Below are 18825 nucleotides of genomic sequence, written 5' to 3'. Positions count from 1 at the left end.
TGGTGTATACACTGCTTTTCGTGAACGACTTGTCCTTAGTCAACACTGACCCCTTCTGTCTATATTCTGTCATGACACACCATTACCAGCATTTTTTAACCATTCTGTTAGTCAACACCCCAGTATTAGACTGCTGAAATAAATGTCATACTACTAAATAAACTAATGCCAAATAAATGCCTGTAAATGTACTACTGTTCTGTAAAGCAGCCCCGTGTCAAATCCCAGAAAAAAAGGAGTATGTAATGTAAGGGAGTATGGAAATGGAGGGAAACTGTGAAACTGGCAATCTAAGTAAAAAGGACCTTGAGAAAACCTGTAGGAAAATTGTTCATATGACCTTTATTAAATGAATTAGAAGATACTAATACTAAATTATTATTATCATTACCCAAAGAGGGCAAACATCATTGTTTGATAAAAGTAGAACCTATGCTAAGGTGAAGGATTAGCTTGGTACATGACTCCCACCTAGCTGCAGTTGATTAAAAATTCAGAAATTATGTTTGTTTGTTTTTTTTTTGCGATGAAATCACAGTCATCAAAAAATACAAAGAAAATAACCACAAGTGGTAAATATAAACCTATGACCACAACAAATTTTTAACGTGTAAGGACACACCTTAAATGGTGAACGGATTTCACATGGCAGTACCTAGCTGAGAGGTCACCATACATTCAAGCTTCATGATGATCAGCCATTGCTAAGCCTGTGACAACTGCCTACTTAAAACTCATTGGCTGAGAGAGGCCATATTGCACATATATTTTGGGTCCTTAGCTCCTCGGTCCTCAGGTGACCCAGAAATCAATCAAGGACTTTATTTGTATTGTACCTTTTGTATATGGGATGCATCACAAAATATATGCATACCAATAACAGTCTAACAATGACACAGTAAAAGAACGTAAAATAAGAAATAAAAATTATTTAATTTGAGAAACAAAAAGTAATATAAAAGGTTAAATATTTTTTAAATGACTGAAAAATGGAAATAAAACATAAATAGTCAAACAACTATACAATTAAATAAATACAATGGTCAACAATTAGATATTAAAAAGGAATGTCTTAAACTGAGATTAAAAACTACTCAAGGACTGACAGCCTGTTCTGTACCGTAGTGAGGAGTTGCGCCATTTTGGTGCATAAAAACAGAAAGCAGCCTCCTCTGTGTCTGGGTTTAACAGCAGGAGAAACCAACAGGGCGGCGTTTGCAGAGCAGAGTGGTCGCTGAGGCAGACGCACAGTCAAACAGTCACTGATGCGTTCGCGTGCTAAACCACTAGGCGCTTTGAACACTAATTAAACCTTAAAATCAGTACTAAAAGAACACAAAGCAAGAACAGGGGTGGTATGAACGCATTTCTTGGTACCTTTTAATAGGCGAGTTCTGAATCAGTTGAAGCCACTCCATCGATTTTTGGGAAGACCAATGAAGAGTGCATTACAGTAATCTAGTTTGCTAGTAACAATGCATGCGCTGGCTTTTCCACATCAGGAGCACACAATAGTGGTCTGATTTCCGCTGTGTTCCTCAGATGATAAAAAAAAACAACCTTATTAAACATTGTTAAAATGTGATGCAAAGTTCATATCTGTCAAAAATCACCCCTAAATTTGTTACCTGCCATTTGCTTTGTAGACCTAATAGGGTTAACTTTATTCTCAATATCCACTCTCCGAACTTTGGAGCCAAATGGCTGCTGTTATCTGATTGGCTGAGGCCAGTCATGTTTTTTAAAGATATTTGCACAAAGTTGTAGGATGCAAAATTTCAACCTGATTGGTCAAATGGTTGAAAAGTATAGCCATTTAAACGTATGTTTCTTATAGTGCCACCTATTGGCAAAGATCCGCCAACTCTAGCATACTGCCTCTGAAAAAATTATTGCACTTGAAAGCTTGTGAGGAATGGGCATTGCATCATGAGCTACAGCTGTCAAAACATCACACGCCCACAAAATTTGACATGCGGCAGCCATATTGTTTTGAAACATGTTTTAATTATTGAGATTCAGGCTCCAGAGCCTGATGTGTTGTTGCTGGGCCAAATGGGTCCAGATTAAGTTCACTGAAGTAGGTTTTGCAAACAAAATTCAAAATGGTGTAAAATTCAATTTTGTGGAAATGAAATCAGGAAGATATGTTTTGCCAATATAAGCCAAGGAATCTGGGAAAAAATATTTCAATTACTGAGCACACAGTTCAGGAGTTATGGCCATAATGGTTGCGTTACAGCGCCACCATCTGGTGCCTAAGGGGCCTTTGCGATAACTCAAATAGACGTTAGTGTAGCACACGGAGTGTAGCACAGTGGGTAAGGAACTAGACTTGTAACCGAAAGGTCGCAGGTTCGATTCCCGGGTAAGGACACTGCCGTTGTACCCTTGAGCAAGGTACCTGCATTGCTTCAGCATATATCCAGCTGTATAAATGGATACAATGTAAAAATGCTTTGTAAAAAGCTGTGTAAGTCGCTCTGGATAAGAGCGTCTGCTAAATGCCATTAATGTAATGTAAAAATAGTGGGAGGGGGGACACATATGGTTGCCAAGTACAACAGCACCCCCTGCAGGACCAAGTTCCACAAGCGTACCATTTCCTTGGGTGAAGCGGCATTAGCAAAGGGTTCACGGCTGTAGAGGAAAATGCAAGAGCAGCATGTTTTTAAACATGGCCGCACGGCAGCACTAAAGGAAGGGCCTAATAGAAGCGTGCTGAGATGCTCTGTTTGCTCCCTAAAACGTATCTGAAGTTTTACTGCAATCAGGCAGAACATGAAGGAAATCTGCTTACTTCCTGTTCAGGCAGGAAATTGCAAAAAAAAAGGGAAGGCCAGTCATTCTTGAGAAGTGTTCTGGACCGTGCGTCAACTTTGCACAAAATCAGACACTGCACTGAGGAAACACGGTTATTTTTTCTGCTGTCCTCGTCTCCGTTTGCGAATATGGAAGGTGGAATGGATGGAAAATACGTGAAATTGACCTCTGGAATCACACACTGTCAACATCGGCTCATTCCATTTTCTAATTTAATCTCCTAGCTTCTTTTCCTTGCTCCTAACTCCACCCATCAGAGGACACAAGGAAAGGACGCTGGGACAGTGAAATGTGTACAAGGCAATTGGAACGTCAGATTCGTCTTTGCTTTTTCTAGCGTCAGTTTGAAGCCATGTCAAATACAAACTTCCATAAAGGATGCTCTTGTGTATCCTCACTGAAGCATCCTCCGGGAGTCTCCTAGCTCCTCGAAGGAGCACTTCACGCATTGGAATCTCCTTAAAGATGTTGGGCCTCGATCGATTTCCAGGTCACGCAAGGACCAAGGGGAGAAGGACAGGTAAAATACGCGATTTGAATGAGCCCTATGAGTCGATCACTTTGGGAGAGACACATTATACGGTTCCAGTTTGATGAAATACATCACAATACATCACATTACAGGCATTTAGCAGACGCTCTTATCCAGAGCGACTTACACAATCGTTTACATTGTATCCATTTATACAGCTGGATATATACTGAAGTATTGCAGGTTAAGTACCTTGCTCAAGGGTACAACGGCAGTGTCCTACCTGAGAATCGAACCTGTGACCTGTAGGTTACATGACCATCTCCTTACCCATTATACTGCATTGAAATGTCAAAGGAACACTACCCTTGCCCTCTATCAGTATACCAAGCTTCAAAAAAGTGACAGAGCTAAAACTGGCACTGCTGTAGACACCCACTGCAGAAGAATAATAATGATGCAACATACAAAAACAACAGGATGCCTCATGCCTTTGGTGCTTGGCACTCTAATAATAATAAACAGAATAAAAACAATAGGGTTCCAGCAGCTTTGCTGATTGGACCCCTAATTATTCAGCAAACCAGCTGGTGTACAGAAAACAAACCACCATAGATATTTTTATCACATACTTTAATACAGTTGTTCAGACTGAAATAATATACTTTAATCAACAACCCCGCATAAATTATTTGTTACAATTAATACACTTGTGATTTTAATATTAGACATTAGAATATATGATCACATATATTTTTCTGTACATGCCAAAAAATAATAGCCACTATTTACATCAAATTTCTTTCAAAAATAAAATATTAAAATGAACAGCCCAATGATGTTTTAGAATTGGCAATTTACCTACAACTGAAAATGTTGGGACAGAAAAATTTCTATTAAATACCAACCCCAGGTACTGCATTTACCACTTAATTGCATCTTTCTCTTACGCACGCGTGCGCGCACACACACACACACACACATTCTCTAGTTCTCTCTGACACACTCTCGCTCGCTCACTCTCTCTCTCACTCACTCACTCACTCTCTCTCTCACACACACATACTCTCTAGTTCTCTCTGACATGCACTCTTGCTCGCTCTCTCTCACACACACACACTCACTCACACACACACACACACACTGTGCAAAATTTACATATATACATACTCTGTACTTGCACTCTCTCTCACTCACACACACACACATTCTGTACACTAAAACACAAGTAGAGACCAACACCCTGGCACATCTGGTCTACGCAGGCTGCCTACACCCTCTCTACACAATGCATCACACACTTAACACACACTCCACATCCTCAATGTTCACCAGCCTATTGTGGGCTGAGATACCTGCCACTCCCATATGTACATGCTCACTGCACATGCTCAGAAACAGTCACTCCCCTATGTACATGCTCACTGCACATGCTCAGAAACAGTCACTCCCATACGTGCCTGCTCACTGCACATGCTCAGAAACAGTCACTCCCATATGTACCTGCTTACTGCACATGCTCAGAAAGTCACTCCCATATGTACCTGCTCACTGCACATGCTCAGAAACAGTCACACCCATATGTACACGCTCATTGCACATGCTCAGAAACAGTCACTCCCATGTGTACATGCTCACTGCACATGCTCAGAAACAGTCACTGCCATACGTGCCTGCTCACTGCACATGCTCAGAAACAGTCACTCCCATACGTACACGCTTACTGCACATGCTCAGAAACAGTCACTCCCATACATACCTGCTCGCTGCACATGCTCAGAAACAGGCAGTCTTTCTCCCACACAGCCCAACACCCTCACAAAATCCATCTAAAATATAAAAAAAGGGCGACTGAATTCATTGGGATATAACATTAATCATCGTCTCAGACTTTGCTCTAAATAAACAGTTTTAGGATTCAATTACAACTGAACAGGAGATGACAGACTTATGTGAATTTACAGAAATGTGGGAATAAGACTGAAATCTGTAGGAGAATAATAAAAGATCTTGACTATTTCATACAAACACGCGAACCCCTGATTTTTTTTTGTGATAAAAGGAGAGCTTGAGATGCCAATCGTAATGAGACACTCGGTACACTGTTCTTTGTAAAGCTGCATACAGGTGACTGGTTGACATGGCGATAGCCTCTTCACCACGATGTGAGACAGAGAGAGAGAGCGCAAAGCGGCTTCAGTCCCAGCCGTTGTCCTTGATCATGTGCGACAATTCAATGATGAACTTTCCCTCCTTGTACTTCTGACTCAACTCAAAAGCCTGTTCCTGCAAGGACAGAGAGAGAGAGAGAGAGAAACAGAGGCAGAGAGCAGTAGGAGAGGTTTGTGTTGTTAATAAACGATAGCTGAAACACACGGTAAACTGTGATGTAAAGCACGATAGCTGAAACACATGGTAAACTGTGATGTAAAGCACGATAGCTGGAACACACGATAAAGTCTGATGTAAAGCATGATAGCTGGAACACACGCTAAAGTGTGATGTAAAGCACGATAGCTGGAACACACAGTAAAGTGTGATGTAAAGCACGATAGCTGAAACACACGTAAAGTGTGATGTAAAGCACGATAGCTGGAACACGCGATAAAGCGTGATGCAATGCGCGAGCCCAGTCTTACGTATTTCCAGCCCAGGGTGGTGTGGCAGCTCTCGCAGTAGATGTCCGCCACAGCGTGAAGCCCCGTCAGCAGCACTCTCTCCTCCGCCGGGCCACACCCCACGTTCACCCTGAGGGGAGCACAGGCCAATCAGAGGCCACGCCAGCAAACCCCGGAAACACCTCCGGGCCTGAAACCCCTTCCACACACTCAACCGCACAGCTATCATCTCAAGACCGATACAGGAGTGCGAGCACATTCAGAACTCAAGTGAATGCACACTGTACGAGGACAGATAAGGGAGAGGAACTCACACTGAGTTGAAGAGGTAGGCCCTTCCTTGGCTTCCCTGGAAAGACTGGGACACACACAGTGTGGTAAGCCCACCAGTAACCAAAAGATCCCTCCTCACTGTCAAGTCTAACCAAAGTCACACAGAGGCAATTTTCTGTGCCTGAACTATACAGCCATGAAGTGCAATACTGATGCTTTTCAGTACTCGATAAGCACATACTGGTTATGCAAACGTGGAAATGGAGCCTTCATTTAACACAATCAGATAACAGTCATCAAAATCAATGGCATGTCTGGAACTTGGTCACAATTTGTTTAATTGCATATAGTAATACACAGAATCCAGTTTTCTGATATCGGGACAAAATGCTCCAGTCTGCGTTTGAATTTTCGATTTTTAACCATTTTATCGCAAACATTTAATTGCGGCCTTATCAAAACGTTCACTTGAACACTGCTGATATTGACTGGCAGGACAAATACACCATATATATACTGGGATTCTGTAGGTGAAATGTGGCTTTAGCGTGTTCAGTTTTCCTGACTAGTATACAAGTCAATTCTCCAGGCCGGCACCTCCACCAAGACTTTAAAAGACAGCATATTCCCATTCCCATAAAACACCGACCAAACATTACGCAATTTTTCTAGTCAAATTTAGCAAAAATCGTAATGTTTTCATATCGTTAGAGTAAAAACAGACACCATATTTCTTTATCAACAGGCTTTAAATTTTATCTTTTTAAAGATAGGGCTCTTTGGTCGTGCGCGGGTAAGGACTTAAAAACACTTACTTTGGAGATAAGATCGTCATGGTTTGCCAGGTGAGCCCGGCAGTGCACGCAGCTGTACCTGCGATGACAGGTGTCCAGGTAGGCCTGAAAGGTTTTCGCCTTGGTCAGCTTAACCATGTCTGAGAGAGAGAAACGGATATTAGAAACGTGTTTACCGCGGTGTGTAACCGTTCATGCTTGTCCTCGCACAAGCAGAACAAGAAAAATTAAGAGAACAAAAGCATAGCGAAATTTCTAAATGATTTCATTATTCACACAGACATTTTAAACTACGTTATATCTCTACACGTATACGATCAAATCTAATTTTAACTTCCTTTGTAATTAGCCGGGAAAACGAACAACATACTGACCTACTTACAAGATAGCTTTGTAGCCCGCTTGCAGCCAAAACAAACGCAGCATGAATGTTGATAATAAAATCTATTTTTAGCAACCACTGTAATTCCCTACTAGGTTATCTTTAAGTGACTTAGCGTAAGATTAGTAGGCCACTAGTTAGCTATGCTATCTGTTCTAACTTTGTTTCGTGCTGCAGGGTGTGGACACCCATCTGTAACTCAGCTATTTGCATGCAAACACACAATTACTTCAGCTTTAAAATAAAATACATTTTAAAAAAAGTAAAAATAGCCACCGACCTTTACACAGCATTTTCGCATTTGATTTAGCGGCTCTGTGTTGTTTTGTAGCTGTAGCTAACAGCAAGCTCAGCCCGTTACTATTATTAACAATACAGCTAACGATGTTAGCTTTGGCTACGCGACATTCGCGGTGAATACTCACCTCAAACGTGTCGCTTTGCTAATGCTTCGCGGGATGTGGACCGATTTCTGGAGTATTAGCTTACACGTTAGATAATTAATCAAGAACAAATAAAATAAACAACTGGCGATGAACTGGTAAGCACGCGCACGGTAAAAACAAAACTGAGCTAACTGGCGCTAACATTAACCACGAAGTCTCTTGGCTAATGGAGCAAACTGATTCCTCTTCTGGCCAGTTAGCGTTCAGGCGACGCGAAATAATCTTGCTTCAGGGTTCAGCTGAGGAAAACTGTATTTTAAATTATAAGGCAAAAATGTCCGAGCCAGATAGCAGCTGCATAACAAATTATTTTCGTCTTTCAAACGCCTTTTAATGCTGGCGGAAATGTGTGTCGTTGTTTGTTTACAGTGGGTTAACAATTTAGCATTTCTCAAACTCGTCACAGTAACACTCGCAATAACAAACCCCCGCCGACCAATCAGAATTGTCCGAAGGGCTGCGTGAATGTAGGTCAGCCAATCAGGTTAGCTGCGGAACCCTGAACGTGCAGAGTGCTGATCACGGACTCTTCTGTCAGACGGAAACACGCCCCGCACAGCTTCAAAACAGATGCGAGATATACATTTTTATTCGATACGATTCCTTGTGCAGCCATTAGCCATTAGCATTAGATACATAAGTAGCACTTTTTAATTTATATAAGTGCCTTAATTATGAACACAAACACAAATCCTAATCTGTAACTGGAAAAGAAAAACACTTAGCCATCCGACCAAGGGCAGTCGGGCAATTAATCATGCATGCAGATTTTCACTTAATTTAGTAATGCTACAATATAAATAAAAAGTCCAAAGTTCAAAGGATAGGGTTAAACTTTTATTGTGTGCGCTCACTTATTCAGTGTTGAGAAAACGCTGGAAGCAACTATTGCAATCATTCCCTCTAAAAGCCACACAAAGAGGGATCAATTTGGAGCTTACAGAAAGTCAATAGCCACGCAGTCCTGACATAACCAGTCACTGTGCAAGTCTGGACTTGTGCCTGTTTTCACCTATGTTCTCGTTTTCCTCACTTTAAATTCATTACCAGTTTCTTTAATTTGAAGTATATTACCCACTGCCCTACTTTTCACACTTTTCACATGACAAAGCACTACAAAGCAGGGTAGTAAAATATTGACTTTCTAGTACAACCAGTCTGGCAAGGTAGTGTTTCAGCTGACTTGAACAAAGAAATAAGGAGAGAGAGAGAGAGAGAGAGAGAGAGAGAGAGAGAGAGAATGAAAAATATGCATTATGCATATGCCTTCCATAAAGCCTTAAAAGACTATTGCTGATAGCTATTATTATGTGTGGGTGCTGTATGTGTTTATGTGTGGCAGTGAGTATAAGAACAAACCATTCAATACCACACATGAATTCAATACATTCTACAGTTTATTAAACCATGAGGCGTTACAAGTGGCATAGAATAACTTCACAATCTCATGTTTATCAATATCTGTATTGGTTCCCATATGGTCATAAAGAATATGATTTTATAGCAGTGAGCAAGCAGGATGTTCAACCAGGATAGAAAAAAACGTGATCACGCAAAAGCACATTTAGAGCTTTCCGATACGAGAGGATGCTCCAGGGTGAGCAGCGGGAATCTCCATTTCGCATTTCGCAGATACAGAAAGCACTGGTGAGCTGTTACTGTGGGGAAATAAAGCTAGGCTGGGCCCTCAAAAATCCTACAGCAGCTTTTCTATTGGCCAACAAAGCTGGGCAAATCATGGCAGAAAGAGAGGAGAAGGGTCTACTGCTTGCAAGGGGGAGCAGTGGGAGGGTTTGCACTAAGGTACTTGGAGAGCAGGGCGGGGTAATCAGTCATGACTCCGGTGGCCCCCAGAGCAAATGCTCCCTCCATGTCTCTCTCCTCGTTACAAACAAAGAGGTGCACCTGGAGGAAACGGAGGAAAGAGCGTGAGGGAGGGACCGGGAGGTGCAGCATACATAACGGGCCAGGTGACTGACCGGAGTAGATTTGACATGCAGTTCCATCCTCCAACACCAAGGGGGCGATAGAGGACCTTATGAAACCACTAATTAAGCAAACAGTACACTGCGGTATCTTAAACACAGCGCAAGCTTTCGTTCTGACACATCACTACAACGCCAGATTTAACTAATCACAGGCCGTGTCTGAATCAGCGCATTCGCCTACTATTGAGTATGCAAGTTGCATACAAGTTGTACACTCAATAGCTGGCAAGTGTGGTGATTCGGACATGGCCCTGGTCTTCAAAGTCACGAACTGTGATTGGTTGAATCAGGCCTTTTAGTGCACCCGCACCGGCCCATTTCAGATAACAGCTCTGATGAAACAAATCAAGCACTGCAGTAGCTGCAGACAGCATTTCAGTAATGAAAACGTGGGTAAGGCTGAAGTTAAACCAGGGATATACCTGGATGAAGGGGAATAGACTTCACTCACCCCTGTCCACTGTACATGGGAACATGCACAGCAGCCTCTAAATGTGACTGTTTCATTGGTAAAGAAGTGAAATAAGTACAGACGTTTCAGCAGTCCTCATCTCAAGCACATAACAGGCGTTTCGCACATTTGTTTGGCCAGGTCCCTATGAAACGTCTGCACTTATCAGGCTTTTACACCAATAAAGCAGTCAGTTTAAATAATACAGAGAGCTCTGCCAGTTTATCTGACCATTTAATTGCATTTTTGGTGGAAAGCGGCATCCATTCTCCTTCTGATCACTTGATTCTGATCAGAGTCAGACAAGTGTCAATAAAGTCAGTCTACATCACACACACAAACTGACCGCAGTACATTAGTGGGAGCCATTTTACATGTCTTTGTATAATTGAGTTGAGTTTAGCCACAAGAAGGCATTGCACATTTTTTTTGCCATTATTTTTGGGCAATGTACAGTACCAGATATAAGGTAAAGGGTGATAGGTGATGTGTAAGGACATAGGTGGCAGGAGCACACAGTTTTTACCCTAATTAGGTTTATCACAAAATATAAAATAAATTGTATTTCTTTATAATCAACTGTACTTCACCTAATTACAATGGCTAATTGCTTTTTCATTGTAAATATCCTACATATCAAGCAGCAATAAACGAGAACTTCACCCAAAAAGGATTCATCAATCCGACTGGACAATAAATAATTTGGATATGCGTCAAGAATACTCATTCCACCTATCACTGTGTAATCCAGAACATTTGGTTTAAGTTTGAAAGTGACTATATATTAACACTGAAAGGCTGAAAAATAATAGTGTGTACCATGATTATATTTCGGAACACTCATACCAAAACCGGCAAAATTATTATAGCGATTATTATGATGAAAATTATCATTACCTGAATACCTCGGTCAGTCAAGTGTTTAAACAGACCTTTCCTCATAGTTACTCTGAAACAAGAAAAGATGACTTACATTTGTTTAATTGTAGGTTTCACTACAATAAAATAAAAATTTTCTACAGAACGTTTAATTAAAAAAAAATGTTACATTTTATACTGTAAACAACAAGAAGACATATGAAATACTACTCACTTATCAAGGATAAAAAGAATCATCTTGTTCTTCAGTAGAGTAGATGGGGGTATAAACGTTCTAAAAAACATGGTGACAGGGGTTACATAAATACAAAGATTTCTGATACATTTAATAATCGAACAGGCACATCGTTATTGGAGCACATCTTATACTGCATACTGCATGCATACAAGCAAACCAAATCACAAATCACCCTGATAATGAAACAGAGCTGTCTGAGCTTTACTAAATATATCTCCGTCCGCTCACCTGTGTGAATCGGACATGATGTTTCTTCTATGCCTAACGCTGCAGTCCTGCATGCATGCTGTCTGTCTCATGCATGCACAGACACACTGCAGTCTCACGCATGCACAGACGTGCTGCAGTCTCACGCATGCACAGACGTGCTGCAGTCTCACGCATGCACAGACACACTGCAGTCTCACGCATGCACAGACGTGCTGCAGTCTCACGCATGCACAGACACTCTGCAGTCTCACGCATGCACAGACACTCTGCAGTCTCACGCATGGATGCTCTCACCCATGCACACATGTGCAGATGTGCTGGAAGCAGGCTTGGCCTACCGGTTGATGATGGGGATGTAGTAAAACTGGAGGAAGCTCTCTCTGAGGGGCACGAAAGGCAGCAGGCCAGTATAGTAGAGCAGGAGCAGCTGCAGGCCCCGGGACTTTGAGAACATGTAGGGCATGGATGGGTTCTGAAGGACAGAGAGACAGATGGACGGACAAAGTGTTGGATGGACAGGATGCAGAGCCCCGGTAAAGAGTAGAGTACAAGGAGGTGCTGGACACAATTTTACACACACACACATGCACGCACGTACGCACACGCACGCACGCACACGCGCGCACGCACGCACGTACACACCTCACACACACATGCACGCACGCACGCGCGCGCGCACTCACACACACACGCACACATACACACATGCACAGAAATGCACACACGTATACGCACACACTCTCACACGCACACACACACACCTCTCTCCGGCATTTCCTCATGATGTCAGACTGGACGCTGGCCCAAACAGTGATGTCATCTCTGCCGTACTGCTTCACAAGTGCAGACACCTGTGGGTGAGACAGGCAGCGGGTCAACAGCCGTGCGCCAGAGCTTCAGAAGCCCCGCCTACTTCAGAAGCCCCGCCTATTTACCCCAGCACCTCAGGCTTTACCTTTTTGATGAGCGGGCAGTTGTCCTCTTTGATCTCGATGTTGATCGGCACCCTGGGGAACTTCTTGAAAACGTCCTCCAGCAAGGCGAACTTCCGGTCCTGTCCGGTGCTGTAGTGGCCTGGGTGGGAGGAAGAGGAGGGCTCATCAACACGGTGAAGGGCCACGTTTTACCCCAAAACAGGAAGAAAGGCCTGCACACTCCAACCTCACATCTCCTATAAACATATATATACACATCTTTAGTCATTTAAGAGCTTTTGACCAATGTTGAGTCAGGTAAAGATGTGACAACCGTAGCGAACCCATATATAACACAACCCGTTCGGCCATTTTATCACCACTTGGCCCCAGAAGGGTACGGACACATGTTTCACCTCCTCTGTATCCCCTGTATAGGGTGATGGAGACCGTTACATACCTTCATAGAATGTGACCTCCAGTCTTTCTTTATAGAGCGGTAATTCCTGAAAGCACATAATAGCACATTAGCAGAGGCTAACGGTCACTTATAAAAATGTATTGACGATGCTACCCACCATTCAAAATGGTGGTAGTGATAGCAGTAATAACAGCAGATCATGAACCGGCACTGTGGATGTGACCCCTGACCTCTAGGTTTACGGATGAGATTGTGACGTCGTGTCCAGTCTGTCGCAAAAGGTTCTCATCATGTGACACGATCACATGACCGTCCCGGGTCAAGTGACAGTCGAGCTCGAGCATATCTGTGCCTTCCTCTATGGCACTGAAAAACAGAGGAAAAAATAAATAAAGAACAAAATAAATAAAATAAACATTTCTTCTGAGGTGGGACGATAGGCAGATAGTGTCAGGAGATGTTACCCACTGTGTAAAAGCCTCCATTGTGCTTTCTATCTTCTCCCCAGATCCTGAAAAACAGGAAACAAACCTGAAATGTTCTGCTCGTTAAAATTATGAATCACTCACCCAGGCGAACTGTCTGTCACCAAAGCTCTCAATTAAACATCACTAACCACAGCCCTAACCACAAACCCTTAAAACAGCGGTAACCAACCCTGTTCCTGGAGACCTACCGTCCTGCAGGTTTTTATTTCAACCATAATTCTGCACGCCAGGCTGTATTAATTAGAAGCTCAGTGAGATCTCAATCCGTTAGATTAGAGGTGTGTTTTGTTAGGGTCGGAGTGAAAACCTACAGGACGGTAGATCTCCAGGAACAGGGTTGGTAATCATTTTCCCATGAAGTTCCGCTGTTATTGTGATATTCCAGTGTCCCGTCCCACCCCCTCCCCGTGAGAGATGTGCCTGCCAGTGTTTATCTTACCCACTCTGTGAGAGATGTGTCGGCAGTAGAAGGCTGTGCATTTTCTCTTGTGCAAGATGTGCGGGTTCTTCAGCAGGTAGACGGAGGTAAGTGCATAGCCACCCAGGGCAGGGAGGACGTAGTACAGCAAACTAGCCATGAACCCTACAACGTGAGACCAGCCTCAGTTTGAACTAAAATACAAAACAAGATATATACATGTATATAGTGCTGTGCAACCAAGCAGCTCAATCTAATTCAGTACTGTACTGAGCAACCCTCATTCATTGAGTATTAATACAATTAACTAATGACCAAAAAAACAGCTGTAATTATCCACTAAAAATTAAACAGTAAGCAGTGCACTGCACTAATAGTGAGAACAACTGTTATTACAATTCTAGGTTCTTGTACTTAAACCATAAAGGTCAGAGAAAAGCAGTTTTTAAAAAGCCTTCGAATCTCCTCCAGCTTCTGTCAGATTTGAATCAGTCGTTCTCTCCCACAGTCAGTTCGCTCGTCCGTTTCTGTGCATTCTTTTCTCCGCCACTCCCAGCTCCTCCTCCCGAGTCTCCTCTTTCCCTCCCCCTTTCGCTTGTCACCTGTCAGAGAGCCTTCTGGGAAACCGGCGCAGAGACGGTTCGCAAAGTTCAAGGGGGGGGGGGGGGAAATACCTGTCGGCCGACAGGTCTGCAGATGAGTCAATAGGCGCTCAGAAAAAAAGACGGTAACCAGGCAGCGAAGCGTTTAACCGTCCCAGAAGCCCCCAGGCGCTCCAGCCGCTCTTCTGTCGTCGGTGTTTGACGGGTACTGTCCCTCCCACTGAGAGCTGCAGCGCACAACCAGCTCAACCCGTGTGTGAAACGGCTCGGGCCTCAATACAGCGCCGCCCTCCAATGGCTTAGCTCACTGGACACAGCGCTGTCTCACACACTGCCTACTGTCCGACTGATGGATTACACACACACACACACACACGCACACACACACACGCGCGCGCGTGCAAACGCACTTGCGCACAAACGCACACACACACACACACATACGCACACACACACAAGCAAACACATGCGCACACACACATGCTCACACGCTCTCTCATATATACACATGCACACACACACACAGACACATGCACACACACACACCACTCACACACACACTAATACACACACACATGCACACACACACACACACGCACATTCAGACACACCTCTCGAGTGTGTGTGAAAGCAGCCGTTATCATCGACGCTGATCCGAACAACGGCTCCTTTTTTCATGGAAACGCAATCTAATTCGCCGTATCAACAGTTAATCAAACAGCGTATTGTGTAATCAGTAAATAATATTTTTGAAATGCAGTCACAACCAGCCACCTGTGGTAAAACGTGACTCAGTTCGGCCGCACGTTGCAAAAAATAATAGTGCGGAACTGTCCTCTGGTGCAGCAAACGATTTCTTAATAATGAATGTAAACATTATGACAAAGACAACCCGTTTCCTGCTGCAAAAACGGGTGAGGGACGTGATTTTCTACCCGACATATACTCAAACAAGTACGGCAGGACTAGACTTCACGCCTCCCTGCGGCCTGTGCACCTATGGTGTGAAGCTTCTGTGTATTTAACAAAGGCCTGGAGCTGAGGATCGCGTGCCTGCACACTCCGCAGCAGACCCGGTCAGCAGAATCACACGGCATTGTCCAGCTCCGCAGAACTGCTGAGAGACAGAATGTGGAGAGAGGGAGGGAGGGGGAGAGGGAGAGAGAGAGAGAGAGAGAGAAAGAAAGGGAGGGAGAGAGGGGGAGAGAGAGAGAAAGGGAGAGAGGGGGGAAAGGGAGAGAGGGAGGGACAGAGAGGGAGAGAGAGAGAGGGAGAGAGAAAGGAACAGAGACAGAGGGAGGGAGAGGGAGAGAGAGGGGGGGAGGGAGGGAGGGAAAGAGAGAGAGAGAACAGGCGGCGTTCCCTGTTGACCCTACCGTATGCGGTCCCGGGTTTTCGCCGTCAGACGCGTACGGTACCAGGGCGTTCACACGTACGCGGTGAGAGCCACTGCAACGCCAGGGGGACGGGAGCGCCACACACCGCGCCCAGCGGGCTCCAGCGCGGGAGACCGGGGCACAACATCGCTCTCTCTCCCTGGCCGGCTCGCACAACTACGCAGAAAATTGTGGAGATGTGCGAAGCTCTGGCACTCGCATGGGGCCAGGCAGTTATTCAGGACCCTGTGGTCGTCCAGCCTCGAGCGGATGATGCCAGAAGTCCAGTGGAAGGAAATTAGCCGACAGCTCTGCTTGTGTGGCCACCGTGTGACCCGGCCCATGCAAAACCAAACCTGCTCATTTTAAAAACAAATCAGTGACAAAGATGGAAGATTTGAATATGGCATGGTTGCATCAGACTGACTCAACTGTTGCCAATCCAAAAAACATTCTTATACATATTAAAACTAAGTACTAAATAAATTCTAACGTTGACATTCAATGGAATTATTATTATTGGACAGGTTTACCAAGCTGTGATCTATTAATATACTGTTCAGTCCATTTTGAAATAACTCATGAAATATACTGCTAGGTATAATCAACATTAAGCAATGCATGATAACCCCACTCGTGAAATTTAGCCTATCCCTGGAGGGCTGGTGTGTATGCAGGTTTTTGTTTCCACCAATTACCCAAGCTAACGAGCTGGCCCCAACACTGGCCCTCGTTGCCCAACAGTTCTACAATGAGAAATGCACCTGGACCATTAACATCATCTCAGGCTACATGTAGAGGCTACAATCAGCAGCAACAGCTTGTTGATTCATAATGAATAAGATTTCCAAGATTATAATACCGTTTGGCAGGTTAGCCTACAAATACAGGGATAAGCCAGATGAGCCACATACACTACAAGGCCAAAAGTGTTTGGACACCCAAACATCACACCCATATGTTCTTGTCGAACATCTCATTTCAAAATTATGGGCATTAATACGGAGTTGGTCCCCCCTTTGCTGATATAACAGCCTCCAGTCTTCTGGGGAGGCCTTCCACTGGACTTTGGAACACGGCTGCAGGGATTCGCTTCCATTCAGCCACAAGAGAGCATTAGTGAGATCGGGCACCGATGTTGGGCGTAAGGCCTGGCCCACAGTTTGTGTTCCAATTCATCCCATAAGTGCTCGATGGGGTTGAGGTCAAGGCTCTGTGCAGGCCAGTCAAGTTCTTCCGCACCAAACTCAGAAAAACCATTTCTTTCTGGACCTCGCTTTGTGCACAGGGGCACTGTCATGCTGAAACAGGAAAGGGCCTTTTTCCCCAAATTGTTGCCAAATTGTTGGAAGTGCTCAATTCTCTAGAATGTCATTGTATGCCATAGCATTAAGACTTCCCTTGACTGGAACAAAGGGGCCTAGCCTAAACCATGAAAAACAGCCTGAAACCATTATTCCTCCTCCATCACCTTAAAGATGGCACCGTGCATTGGGGTAGGTGGCATTCTCCTGGCATTCACCAAACCCAGATTCGTCCATCACGACTGCCAGATAGTAAAGTGTGATAAATCACTGCAGAGAATGTGTTTCCACGGCTCCAGAGTCCAATGGCTGTGTGCCTTGCACCACTCCAGCCAACACTTGGCATTGCGCATGGTGATCGATCTTGGGCTTGTGTACGGTTGCTTGGAAACCCACTTTATGAAGCTCTTGATGAACAGTTCTTGTGCTGATGCTGCTTCCAGAGGCAGTCTGGAACTCTGCATGCATGGCTGTATGCTAGATTTTATGCACCTGTTAGCACTGGGTGTGGCCGAACCCACTAATTATTAGGTATCCACATACTTTAGGATATGCAGATAGTTGAGAGTCTTCAAATACAGCAAACAGGGCTGGTCTGCAAGGTTGAAGGTCAAATTAAAAAATAATGAACAGCACTTTCAAACTCAAAGCACCTGGTGATTTTTTCTGCGCCAAAACTGGGCAAAAAAATATGGAAGAGCAGGACACATAGGAAACAAATAATGACAATCTCAGTTTTGTTTCACAGTAACAGGAATTTTATTTAATATTTGTATATAATTCTGTTTCTTTGTTAAATGTTTAATTCATAATACCCCTATACTGTATACAGACCATTACCATTCATATCTCTTAAATTTGACAATATTCTCATTTCATAATATCTCTTAAAATAATTCATTATAATATTTAGGGAAAAAATAGATTTCAGAAAGAATGATCTTGGCTTTTTCCACACCCAAAAGTATCCAGAAATAAAAGAAGAAAACAAAAACTAACATTAAGCTCCCTTTTCTGTAAAAAACAAACCAAAAAAAAACACCACCAATATAACAACAACAATAATAATAATAATAATAATAATAGCAACAAAACTGGGACAAGATTTACAATGACATTTTTCAGTTCCTAAGCATGTACCATCTGGCGTACAGCGCGGTCATCCGCAGACTGAAGATCGTGGTCCCGTTCACTCAGAATGTGGTTCTCCTCTCGTGCTGTTAAACCGTGTCCACCGTTACACTTCCCTGTCAGAGGAACTCGCTCATCCATAGGCCTGCTGGAAGCAAAGCAGCTGGCACTAAACAAGCACCCCCCCCCCCCCCCCCAGCTAAATGCCGAAAGCTCAGCCAGACCAAATCTCTCTCTCGGAACCCGAACCGGGGCCCGCTTTGACCGATTAGCTGCGGCCGCTAAAGAGCTAGAGGCGGGAAAAGTTACCCGCCGGGAGCCCGTCCGCTGCCGTAGCGCCGCCATTTTAGGCGCGCTTTGAAAGCCGGCCCGACGAAAAACCGCGCCGCGTCAGTAAACGAGCGGTTTCCTCGGAAACGGAGAGGCAGAGAGCGGCGTGCCGATCGGGCGGTTGTTACGGCCGCGCTGAAGCCCCCGGCCTGACGCGCGGGCGCGGGACGCTAAAGCTAACGGGGCGGGGCCATCGAGGTGAAGCCAGGGCAGCGACGGACAAGGTTTTGCCCGCTGGAAAACGGAAAACCCGCCCGGCCATTCAAA

At 44.1% G+C, this 18825-nt stretch overlaps 2 protein-coding genes across 7 annotated transcripts; both read right to left on the bottom strand.

The window, feature by feature from the left end:
- Window positions 1-3911: 3911 nt before the first annotated feature.
- ypel3 (yippee-like 3) lies at window positions 3912-8206 on the bottom strand. 2 transcript variants are annotated; one of them, XM_035398211.1, is made up of 5 exons: window positions 7788-8206; window positions 7002-7120; window positions 6228-6271; window positions 5935-6043; window positions 3912-5581 (listed from the first exon to the last, which is right to left on the bottom strand). In XM_035398211.1, exons 2-5 carry the CDS (start codon window positions 7116-7118, stop codon window positions 5492-5494), a joined length of 360 nt encoding a protein of 119 aa, XP_035254102.1. In that variant the 5' UTR covers window positions 7119-7120; window positions 7788-8206; the 3' UTR covers window positions 3912-5491. The 2 variants fall into 2 exon arrangements, with proteins under 2 accessions (XP_035254102.1, XP_035254101.1); XM_035398210.1 differs by lacking the exon at window positions 7788-8206 and adding an exon at window positions 7643-7779.
- Window positions 8207-9187: 981 nt separating this feature from the next.
- Window positions 9188-15867, bottom strand: gdpd3a (glycerophosphodiester phosphodiesterase domain containing 3a). Of its 5 annotated transcripts, none has more exons than XM_035398199.1 (11): window positions 15794-15867; window positions 13837-13980; window positions 13378-13420; window positions 13140-13275; window positions 12949-12994; window positions 12530-12648; window positions 12336-12425; window positions 11913-12046; window positions 11341-11400; window positions 11145-11196; window positions 9188-9713 (listed from the first exon to the last, which is right to left on the bottom strand). In XM_035398199.1, exons 2-11 carry the CDS (start codon window positions 13973-13975, stop codon window positions 9570-9572), a joined length of 963 nt encoding a protein of 320 aa, XP_035254090.1. In that variant the 5' UTR covers window positions 13976-13980; window positions 15794-15867; the 3' UTR covers window positions 9188-9569. The 5 variants fall into 5 exon arrangements, with proteins under 5 accessions (XP_035254090.1, XP_035254089.1, XP_035254091.1 ...); XM_035398198.1 differs by lacking the exon at window positions 15794-15867 and adding an exon at window positions 14490-14755; XM_035398200.1 differs by lacking the exon at window positions 15794-15867 and adding an exon at window positions 14418-14436.
- Between the last annotated feature and the right edge of the window lie 2958 nt (window positions 15868-18825).

This window comes from Anguilla anguilla, chromosome 17 (genome assembly GCF_013347855.1).
Source record: "Anguilla anguilla isolate fAngAng1 chromosome 17, fAngAng1.pri, whole genome shotgun sequence".
Classification (NCBI taxonomy): domain Eukaryota; kingdom Metazoa; phylum Chordata; class Actinopteri; order Anguilliformes; family Anguillidae; genus Anguilla; species Anguilla anguilla.
The sequence above is the reverse complement of the archived record's forward strand: the minus strand, read 5'-3'. Positions and strand labels throughout refer to the sequence as shown.

Bases quoted from the DNA above. Each gene is read 5' to 3' on its own strand.
- ypel3 (XM_035398210.1), bottom strand. The intron at 6,272-7,001 runs GTAAGTGTTTTT...TGTGTGTCCCAG, and splicing joins ATGACGATCTTATCTCCAAA to TCTTTCCAGGGAAGCCAAGG. The intron at 6,044-6,227 runs GTGAGTTCCTCT...TGCTCCCCTCAG, and splicing joins GCCTACCTCTTCAACTCAGT to GGTGAACGTGGGGTGTGGCC.
- gdpd3a (XM_035398199.1), bottom strand. From the start codon at position 13,975: ATGGCTAGTTTGCTGTACTACGTCCTCCCTGCCCTGGGTGGCTATGCA. The intron at 13,421-13,836 runs GTAAGATAAACA...CCTGTTTTTCAG, and splicing joins ACACATCTCTCACAGAGTGG to GATCTGGGGAGAAGATAGAA. The intron at 11,401-11,912 runs GTAGGCCAAGCC...CATGTTTTTTAG, and splicing joins TACATCCCCATCATCAACCG to AACGTTTATACCCCCATCTA.